We start from the raw sequence: 11,317 nt of genomic DNA, 5'->3' as shown, positions 1-11,317 counted from the left end.
TAATATCGTTTTCCTCACTTTTTCTTCAAATTATTAGCACAAGCTTTAGTTGCACGTTCATCTTTAATCTTCAAGCTTATTATAGTTATATGATTATGTTAATAATAATATTATTTTTGGGTGAGTATAGCAACTAAAGGTAGGTTTTAATTAAATCATTTTGTAAAATCTATTGATGTTAAATAAAATATTTGGGGTTCAATGCCCGTCTACACAAAAAGTCAATTAGTGTCTTAATCTGATAATAGAGAACAAATATCGTGAAGTGGACACTATAAACTTAAATATTATCATATCTATAAAAAAAATTGTTATTACATAAAGAATTCAACATTTATTTATTTATTTACTCTTATGTGGGTGATCAAAACTCTATCATGTAATCCCATTTATAAATTATAATGACACTTTAGCCCAAATGCCCAATTCACTTCCAATCTTATTACCCAAAACAAAGAGGCTACAATTTCCCATTCATTACAATCAAATAAAAAATCTATCAATTATGATAGAATTAAACAATCAATTTAACAATGTTTTTCTCATTTTAGCAAAATTTTATTGGTTCTTATTTGAACCTGCAATTAATATCATATTTATATTTACCATTAACCATCTTTAACATTAGCAAAAGGTCAATTTTTTTTGGTCAAATTGTTTGTCTGACTTTCTCTTTACGATAATTCAGCATTTCAGCCCATGCCCAAACAAACTAAAACTTTTTTCTTATAATTTTAAAGTGTTATTGGCTTGCACTTTTTCCAAACAAACACACAGTCACAGACTCAGAGAAGCATTTTTTTTTTTTTTTTGATAACACTCAGAGAAGCATTTTTGTTCATACATTAAAAAAAAAAAAAAAAACAGTCAAACAGCCAAACCCAGTTTAACGTTGACCGGTAACTTTACCTTACTACAAAACTAATAACAGTTTTACAGCCTTTTTTGGGTAGTAACTAACAAAACAGGAAGACAGAGCCGCAAGTGTTTGAGAAAAATCCAAATCTACACCAACCTCGTTTAATGTTCAAAAACCATCCAAAAAAAATGATGTGATTTTGAGATTAACCCATTAATGCTTATTTGGGAAATTATCAAAAACCAATTCACAATCCCTGTGATAAGTTAGGGTTTTTTTACTTTTTACTTGCCCCCCTCTAAAAATACCAGCCTTCTTCTCAGTCTTTTTATTGTGCTTTTTAATTAAGAAAAGTAGTTTATATATAGTATATATTGCAAAGGGGTTCGTGAACTCTCTCAGCTTCTTCAGGATTCAATGGGTCGGTCTCGTGGGAATTTCCACTCTCCTGATGAGGACCCAACCCAAAGGTTTGAAAATTTGAATGATTTTCTTTGTTTTTTTAAAGTTTAATTCACATTTGTGCTTGAATGGTATGTGGGTTTTCTTTCTTTTCTTTGAAATTTGATTTTTTTTTTTTTTTGGGTGGGATATACATTCTGGTGTTCTTAGTTCTTACTGTTTCATATCCTGATAGTTGCAAACTATAACAAAATTGTGAAATGCTATTTGTGATCAGCAATGTGTGGTATTGTGAAAGTGAAAATAATGGACTAAATGCAAAATGGGGTTGTACTAATACTTATCCTGAAGGAGGAAAAAAAAAGATCCGTTTGCTTGTTTTTATTTTTTGGTAGTGTGCATCTTAGTAGCTACTTTTGTACTGTACTTCAGTTTCTGTAGCAATTTGGTTAAGATGATAAGCTAGGGGACTAGTTAGTTATTTCAAAGCCTAGTTAGTTATAAAAGAGCCAATCAAATGCTATGAGCCTATAGCATTGCAGTTAGCCAATGGCATGCATTCTTGTGTAACTATAAATTGACAAGGTAGTGCATGTTGTAGTCAGTTTTGATTATCAAAAAGAGAGCATGAGAGGCATTTTCCAAGAATTTGTCTCTTGAAGAGTTGAAACACCCCTAGCTTACTCTAAGAAACTTAGCATTGCTCACCATTCCGAGTCTGAAACTCATTCTCTCAATTTGGTACTGCATTTCGGTGCTATCCTCTACTGAACATCATGGCTGAAGATTCTATGGACAGGTGTTTTTATTAGTGATCTTTATAGTGAACAAGTTAGAGCTTGTGTCAGTGTTATATTGTACTTAATTTGACAATCTTTCCATGTGTTTCTAGAACAACAAAATGAACTATAGGAAGGAACACATTGCGTTTATTAATACTTCTCAAGCATTTTGACATAATTACTTATCAATGTTTTTGAGTTTTCTGCAAACAAAGTAGTCTTATTAACTTTCTGGTTTTATTCTTCTTTTGGGCTTGAAGTGCCCTCTTGTCTGTAGTATTTATTCGAATCTTGAATTGGTAACTAGGATTTTGCCGAAGTTTTGTGGGTTTATATGAGATGCATCATATTAGTTGTGTTATTGATTTATAGTTGGCACATTACTATAAGTTTTTTTTCTAAATACCAAAACTTTCTATGCAGATCAAGGAGAAAAAAGAATGCTAACAGTGGTGAAAATTCAGAATCTGCAGCTGCAGGTACTTTTACACGACATAATTTTATATTTGTTATTTGGTCATTTGATCAAGGTTCTGCCTGGGCACAGGTGTTATCCATTTATTTTATTTTATTTTATTTTAAATTTAGTTAAGTCCTGGCTGATGTTGGTACTTGGTTGATGCATGATGGAAGCCTTAATGGGCTGTGATACCAATTTTTGATGTAGGATCTTTAAGAATTCAGCTCTAAATTAGATATCTTGATGAGATCTTGAAGAGTTCTTGAATAAGGATTGATGTTTAAGGGTTTAGCTGAGCAAAATATTAAATCTTGAATATGTTGATAGCTGTTTGGTTTTAAAACAATGAATAGAACATGACATAACACTAGACAATCACACTTAAGTAGGAGAAGGCAATCACACTCTCAAAGCTCAAATTTAAAATAAGCTGTTGGAATTTTAGTAAAATCAATCACACTACTAATTTTATGGACTACAATAAAGCCTTTATGTAGGCTATTGTTAAATCCTTTTACTAGGACTCACTAGGATTACTAATAACAAACAAGGGCAAAGCTTGGGTCTTGTGCCTCCAGTGCACTAGAATTGTTGTGATGATTACATGTGTCAAAAGTGGACGTGTCAAAAGTGGACACGCTCCAACAAACAAAAAGTACTTTAGAACTTTTAAACCAAATAGGAAAATGAATCTAAACATAAAATAAGACTCATGGGCCTTTAGGGCAGCCAATTCCAGAAAATCTGGAAATTATTAAACTACCCCTATTTTAGTAAAAATTTATTAAAACTAAACCACCAACTTTTTTATTATTATCTTCTTTTAGGGTAAAATTTAGGTGTAGTACATTTAGGTTCCCGAATTAAATTAAAATGCATAGTTACATAGAATTTAATTGTTCTTGGAAAAAAAAAACCATTGTTCGTGCTTCATTGGTAATGCAATTGCATGTTTGAATCTAACTGGGGAACCTAATGTCTAGCACCTAAGGAACTATACCTAAGTTTTACCTTTTTTAATTATTGCAACAAACACATTGCAGATAACATCTGCATCAAGTGTTTAGTATGCAAAGAAATTACAGCAACTTTCTATTTTTATCTTTGAGTCAGGTTACTTGACTGTTCCTTAACCTATCCCTCTACTTGTTCCCTGTAATGTCTTTGTTGCAATAATTCTTAAATCTTTGTGTATTTAACTTTGTTTTTACTTGAACTCTTCTTTACTGTCTGTAACTCTGGGAGACTGTGGGTGTCTTGGCTCAAATGGCAAAGATACAGGGTTGCCTCAGAAAAATGATTTAGGCATTGTAAAGTCCTCTGATGGACGGTTAGAAATGTGTATATTGTAGAAGCTTCTATAGGAAAATGATGGCGCTTTTTTTCTCCTAACCAAGCCATCATTGTTAGTGCTACTGTTTTGTCTATGTGCTTTTACTTTCTTTCTTTTTTCCCTTACCCTTCCTTTTTCTCTCTCTCTCTTTGTGTGTGTGTTTTCTTTCTTCTTTTATCTTTGAGTCAGGTCAAGGAACAAGTGAAGGGAAAAGGGCTTTATACCACTGTAATTATTGCAACAAAGACATCACAGGGAAGATCCGTATCAAGTGTTTCAATTGCCCTGATTTTGACCTATGTATAGAGTGTTTTTCTGTTGGAGCTGAGGTGCAACCGCATAAGAGCAATCACCCTTACAGGGTTATGGTTAGTAATACTGATAATAAATTATTTCTCCTGTGGATACCATGCAGACTTGTAGAGTTTTTCATTGTGTTAATTTATCTATAGAAGCTGCTTTTCATGTCTTTATAATGTGGATGTAACTTTGTGCCTGTTTCAGCATGATATGCTGCTGCTGATAATAGAGAGTGTGGACATAAGAATGTAAACCCATAAATTGTGCTTATACTCGTGTGTTTTCACTTCAACAGGACAATTTATCCTTCCCTCTTATTTGCCCTGATTGGAATGCAGATGATGAAATACTGCTTCTAGAGGTACTTTCAATCTCCTTTTTAATCCCTACAATGGAGTTGACTGATCCTAATTATTTTTTTCAGCACTATATTTGGTACCTGGCCTGGAGGAGTCTATTTTGACTTTTGTAGTATTAAAATTCTTATTTCAGGGTATTGAAATGTATGGCATGGGTAACTGGGCAGAAGTTGCTGAGCATGTGGGGACTAAGAGTAAAGAACAATGTATAGATCACTATACCAACAAATATAAGAACTCCCCATACTTTCCTCTTCCGGTATGACGTCTTAAACAAAATCAATGACTCAATTATCTTCTGAATTGCAACTTTTTAGAGAGCAAATAAGTTGTGGAACATATTCTTTTTGTAGGACATGTCTCATGTTGTTGGTAAAAATAGAAAGGAGCTTCTTGCTATGGCTAAAGGACATAGTGAGGACAAGAAAGGTGTGCAATAATGTTATGATAACTCTTTAATCCTCCTTTTTTTTTTTTTTTTTTTTTAAATAAAAATTTTATCTTGCTTACATGGTGATATATCATAATTTATGCAGTAGTCACATCACAAGAAATATTATTTTCATATTCTGGATGCTAATAGGGTAGCTGATGCTCTGGCCTATCAAGTTTATAGCCCTAGGCCACACTTTGGTATAGAAATGTGCCTTGTGATAAAAGAAAAATGTAATTAAAGACATGAGAGGTTTATCTGGACCTAGGATTTTTTGGGGGAAGGGTGGGGTGTTCCAGTTTCGTAATATATATCTTCTGCTAAAGTAAACATCTACTGAATTAGGAGGCAATACATGGTTGTCAATGAATGATTTCCATTTATTTCTTATGATTAGTGGGGCTATGCTATTCATTTGTTGATGAGCAATTTCTGTTGACTATCACAGGATTTCCTATGATGGGGGAGCTTAATTTGAAGGAAGAATCTCCTTTTTCTCCTTCAAGAGTCAAGTATGGCTATCATTCACTACCATGATTGTGTTATACAATTTGGCTGAGATAACTTCTTATGTGGGTTTTTTTTACCAATTTAATCAGAGTTGAAGAATCACATAAAGGTGGTTCCTCTAGCCGCTTATTGTCAAGCTTAAATGCTGGTGAGGCAAATATTTCTGACTAGCTATGTATGATTTATTAAATAATTAATTCAATTACATCATGATATTTGATTCTTTGCTTTGTTTTCTTATACTTCAGAAGTGGAATCTGGGGTCCGTTCTAGTAGCTCAAGTTCGGCTGCAACAGCTGCTAACAAGAAGGCATCTAACATGGCCCAAGTTAAGGATGGCCCTGGTGTCGTTAAGGTGGAAGGTGAGACAAATATATTATCTATAGATTGCAAATGGTTGTTGGTAGTTATTATAATTTTTTTTTGCTCTTGTTTTCCTTTCTGTTAATATATATTTTCTATTAAACCAAGAGTGAACCTCCTTAAAATTGGGGATAATTTTGCCAACTAACCACCTCTCTCTCTCTTACACACACACACACACACACACACACACTCCAGCGCAATTACATAATTCCCTTGTAGGTTGGGGGTGGTTTCAAATTAAACTTGTAAATTTTAAAATGTTTCAATTAAAAACATAGATTATTTAAAATTTTCCAATTTGCCCCCTCTAATAGTCAATGTTAACTAAAAGGAACAAAAAATCAAGTAAGTTGCCACATGCTTATTTGGGCACCAAAGGACCTGTAATATGAACATCATATGGAATTTTATGGCGCCCTAAAAAACCTCACAAAATGGTCACATGTTCATTAAACTGTATTCATTTTTGTGGATTTTTTTAAAGTTATTTTGTATGCTATTTTGGTGGCAAAATGATATATGTGATTCACATGGATTAATTTCTGATATCTTGATAGATTATAATTACCATTAATACAAATTTTCGTTACTTTTTGTTAAATAATAACTCACCGAGGAGGCTAAATGAAACAATTGAAAAAATTCATGTTCTAATAAAATTTTTAAAATCTAGAGTTTAATTTGAAACCACCCCCAAACTATAGGAGGAATTATGTATTTCATCCTATTTTATTTTGATGTTGATTTAGCTGAAAGACTTTCTTGAATGAGTGCAATTAATTATACTTTTGCATTTTGTTGTTTGTTGGCATCATTTACCTTCTATTTTCACTTACTAGAACGTTGAAAACTTGGTGGTGCATTCATAATCAATATGGTTATGATAAAATAGCTGGTTATTAAATTATGTTCTTTTTATATTGCGTGCAGATCATCAAGCAGACAGGAGCTTTGGGGGGAAGAGACCGCACTCTTCAGTGAGTGAGGGACCTTCTTTAGTTGAGTTGAGTGGTTATAACCATAAAAGACAGGAGTTTGATCCTGAATATGACAATGATGCTGAGCAGTTATTGGCTGAGATGGAATTTAAGGATACAGACACTGAGGATGAACGTGAGCTGAAGTTGCGAGTGCTGCGTATCTATGCAAAGAGGTACTTGGTGACAATAATTTGATCCTAGTAGTGCAATTGGCACCTCCTGGTGTCTCCAACAAAGACATCTAGGATTCAAATACCTCCACCCCTATCAAATTATCAAAATAATTTGATTTCCATATAACTTCACACTTACTGGTTCATTCATTTATTTAGCCATATTAAACTTGTAAGACAGCATTAAGTTCAGACCAACTTCTTATTATGGTAAAAAAAATTAAAATAAAAAAAAGAAGAGAGGAAAATAGGAATTGAGATAATATTGTCATAAATTATGATGAAGACAGGATTACCATCTGTGTGTGTGATTTCTTGATTCTTCTTCATCTGTTGATGAAACTATTCACTAGTTATCACTATATGAAGATTATGTTTAGGCTTTCATAATATGGCATAAGCTTACTGTATTTCATAGTATATAAATATGTTAAGACACTCTCTCTCTCTGTCATTCATTTATTTAGCCATATTAAACTTGTAAGACAGCATTAAGTTCAGACCAACTTCTTATTATGGTAAAAAAAATTAAAATAAAAAAAAGAAGAGAGGAAAATAGGAATTGAGATAATATTGTCATAAATTATGATGAAGACAGGATTACCATCTGTGTGTGTGATTTCTTGATTCTTCTTCATCTGTTGATGAAACTATTCACTAGTTATCACTATATGAAGATTATGTTTAGGCTTTCATAATATGGCATAAGCTTACTGTATTTCATAGTATATAAATATGTTAAGACACTCTCTCTCTCTGCATCATGGTTAACTTAAACTTGTTGGCAGGCTTGATGAGAGGAAGCGTAGGAAGGATTTCATACTAGAAAGAAATTTGCTGTATCCAAATCATTTTGAGAAGGATTTATCGCCTGAAGAGAGGGCAATCTGTCGGCGATATGATGTCTTCATGCGCTTTCATTCCAAGGAAGAGCATGACGATTTGCTTCAGACTGTTATTTCAGAGCATCGGACCCTGAAAAGAATTCAAGAACTTAAGGTATGATACATGGTTAGGCCCACAGAGGTTGTTTAGACTATGTAAAATAAATGCAGTTGTGCCTAAAATATTTTATATGGTAAATACCCATACCATAGATTGTATACCCAACACTTTTTTGTAAAACAAGCATGCCACATGGCTTTTCTTGAAACTTGCCATTCATGATATCATATTTTATACACCCATGCATGCACACAAACACATAATATATACTAAATAGGAATGCTTCATTCTGGTATTAAGTATGATGATGCTTTCAATTTGTCAAACTAATGTCAATTTTATCATTCAGGAAGCCCGAGCTGCTGGTTGCCGCACTGCAGCTGAGGCTGATAGATACCTTGAACAGAAAAGGAAAAGGGAAGCTGAAGAAAGTGCTCGTAGAGCAAAGGAAAGTGCTCAAGTTGGTCCAAGCAGTCAGGCTGGTCCAAATCCTTTCATGGCTTCAGAGTCTGGTGGCAAGGAGTCGAATTCACGACCAGCAGTACAGGCAACTTCAAGCTCCATTAATGATTTGGAGATAACAGGCCTTCATGGGGCAGATTTATTGTCTGAAAGTGTAAGCGTGCCATCTCAATCTTCTAATTCTTAATCCACAAAGAAACATGAGGGTATCCAGTTTGTTTACCATATTCCTAGAAAAAAGTACCATTTGCTACTAAATATCCTTAACGTTGATAGGATGAAAACTTACTTGGGCTCATTAAACTATGACACAAATAACAGTTTAAGCCTAAAGTTTTCTGTGCACTGTATATGTGTGCATTTTTATTGAACCAATGACTTAAGCAGTCTGCTTCTATGTGTTTACAGGAGAAACAACTCTGCAGTGAGATTCGGCTACCGCCAGCTCTTTATCTCAGCATGCAAGAGATTATGTCAATCGAAATTATCAATGGAAATGTCTCTAAGAAAGCCGATGCCCATCGCTTGTTCAAGCTTGAAACAAGCAAAATTGACAGGGTTTATGACATGCTTGTGAAAAAGGGGATTGCTCAACCATGAAACTATCCCATGTTTTCCATTGTTCTTCGTCTTAGTTGTAATTAGCTTCATTTTTATCAATTTTGACCCCGAAAATAAAAAGCATGGTATATCTTCGTGTGGTCTATTTTGAAATATTAATAGTATAGGTATTCATAAGACATCCAGAATGGTGTATCAATCAAGATGAGTTGAATGAAATTAGAGAATAAAACCCCTTTTCTTCACTATATTGTGGCCTCATTGCAAAGTGTAGGTACTGCTCATCATGTTTCTGATCCCGTCCCATGTTTTTGAGTCGAACTTGTACTGTTGTACTCCATTTCTATCAGAAATAATTGCGAGTGCAAGGGATCAATGTGTGCTCTGGAGTCTAGACCTCTGGGAGGGAAATTGGTGCTTGGCAAATTACACTCAAATACGGATTGTGTGCTGAACTCTTGGTCTACTGTCATTGCATGTTACTATGAGGTTTATGCATGACTAGACCTTAAGAACATGATTCAACATTTTATTATTACACAGACTAAGACAGTTTGGAAATAAAATGTACTTCAACGTGGAAATTATCCTACATGCAGGCCCCTTCAACCATCCTAAGTACCTCGTTTGTTCTATCTGTATGCTTACAAAGAAATGATATTTGCCAATTGGTTAATTGGACATTCTCTAACATGGGGTTCAAATCATGGCGGTTGCTGAATTATATAAGCTAATGTTGCAACATTGTGCATAAATAAATATATCACTAAGATTTTGGCTAATTGGTGGAAGTTTAGTTTGAACATATCATTAGTCAAAGTCAATTTGCTTTTGTTCCACGTAGCAAAATATGTGTTGCTGGTGCAAGAAATTGTTAAACAGAGAAAGGAATTTGCACTGTTGCACCATTAAAGTGTTTTCAAGAAAGTCTATGACTCAGTTGATTGTGCATTTGATTGTCGTTGGAGTTTCTCTCTAAGTTTGTTTCATAGGTTAGGGAGTGTATAAACTACTTCCCAAATCCCAAAGATTTTTATTGGCAACTTTGTAGGCTACGTAAAACCAGGTGATCCCTTATTCCTGTACAGGTTTGAAGTGGCATTTGAGGTTTTTTCCAGGTTGATGGTGCAGAATGTTAAAGCCTTCAAGTTTCACCCTAAAAGTCTAAAGCTCACTCATCTTTGTTTTGCTAATGACCTGATGGTGTACCCGGTGCTGAATTGCCATCCATAAGCTTGATATAGGAAGTGATTAAGGAGTTCAAGAATCTGTTTGGACTTTGTGCAACTTCACTGAAGAGTGAAGTTTTCTTGTTACTGCTCCTTTATTTGGTTGTTGTTAGACTCCTTGAATAGAAACTTAGCAGTTCAAGAAACTTAGCAGTTTTTATGGAAGAGTAAAGATAGTTAACTTTTTGCGCGAAACTGACTTGGAATGTATGCACACCTAAAAAGGTAAAAAAAGAAGGTGGATTAGGTTTGAAAGGACTAGAAGAGTGGTATACAGAAACTACAATGAAATATAATTGGAATTCTCATATAAGTTTTCTTTGAGTGGCTTGGATAAATAATCTTTTGAAGGAAGGAAAAACTTTATTTATTTAATAAATGGTGCAAATCCCTTAAAACAGTAAATGGGGTTGGAGGAAACTTCTAAAACTTCAAGGCCAAACCCTAGGTCTAGGCCACTTAGCTATGGCCTAGGGTCTCGAAATGTGAGTTGCAATAAGTGATTTTTTTCCCCAATATAGGTTGTATATATATATATATATATATTTTCTCTACTCCTAAAATGGTCCAAAATATTGAGTGATGTTAAGATATAAATTTTACTGTATCAGTTTTATAAATTGATGTGTCACTTATCATAGGAAGTAATTCAACTTCTTATTATTATTATTTTTTGTTGAATAAGATATTGCATTAACATAGAAAGGAAAAATACAAACAACACAAAACAAACAAAACCACAAGGAAGGGGTGGGACTCAACCAACTCCTCCCTTTACAAACTCCGAAACTACATAGAAGGGTGGAGTCCCAAACCTGTCCCAAAAATAAGCCCGTTGGGCTAGGGAATGAGCTACAAACTTAGAGTCTCTAAATACAAAACAAGCATTATAGCATACAAAAGAATTTAAATGAATTAGTCTCTAATTACGTTAATTATCACAGCAAATTTTAATAGCTCATTTTTCCAAATAAAGGAATTGAAATTCAACCCAATCACTATTAAGTGAATTAGTCTTAGTAAAACTAATAATAATAAAGTTCAAATTAAAAAAAATTTACAATATTAAATTAAATATTATTTAAGTGATTTAAATATAAAATATTTTGGGCTAGGGAATGAGCTACAAACTTAGAGTCTCTAAATACAAAACAAGCATTATA

At 33.7% G+C, this 11,317-nt stretch overlaps 1 protein-coding gene across 1 annotated transcript; it reads left to right on the top strand.

The window, feature by feature from the left end:
- Positions 1 to 938: 938 nt before the first annotated feature.
- LOC111995576 (transcriptional adapter ADA2-like) lies at positions 939 to 9,173 on the top strand. Its single transcript, XM_065782915.1, has 13 exons — positions 939 to 1,329; positions 2,467 to 2,522; positions 4,026 to 4,204; positions 4,432 to 4,497; positions 4,629 to 4,754; positions 4,849 to 4,924; positions 5,377 to 5,440; positions 5,528 to 5,586; positions 5,687 to 5,800; positions 6,735 to 6,957; positions 7,746 to 7,956; positions 8,252 to 8,518; positions 8,773 to 9,173. Exons 1-13 carry the CDS (start codon positions 1,277 to 1,279, stop codon positions 8,962 to 8,964), a joined length of 1,686 nt encoding a protein of 561 aa, XP_065638987.1. The 5' UTR covers positions 939 to 1,276; the 3' UTR covers positions 8,965 to 9,173.
- The last annotated feature ends 2,144 nt before the right edge of the window (positions 9,174 to 11,317 follow it).

The sequence above is a fragment of the Quercus suber genome, unplaced genomic scaffold (assembly GCF_002906115.3).
Source record: "Quercus suber isolate HL8 unplaced genomic scaffold, Cork oak 2.0 scaffold_16, whole genome shotgun sequence".
Taxonomy (NCBI): domain Eukaryota; kingdom Viridiplantae; phylum Streptophyta; class Magnoliopsida; order Fagales; family Fagaceae; genus Quercus; species Quercus suber.
Note: the sequence above shows the minus strand (reverse complement) of the source record. Positions and strands in the feature narration are given on the sequence as shown.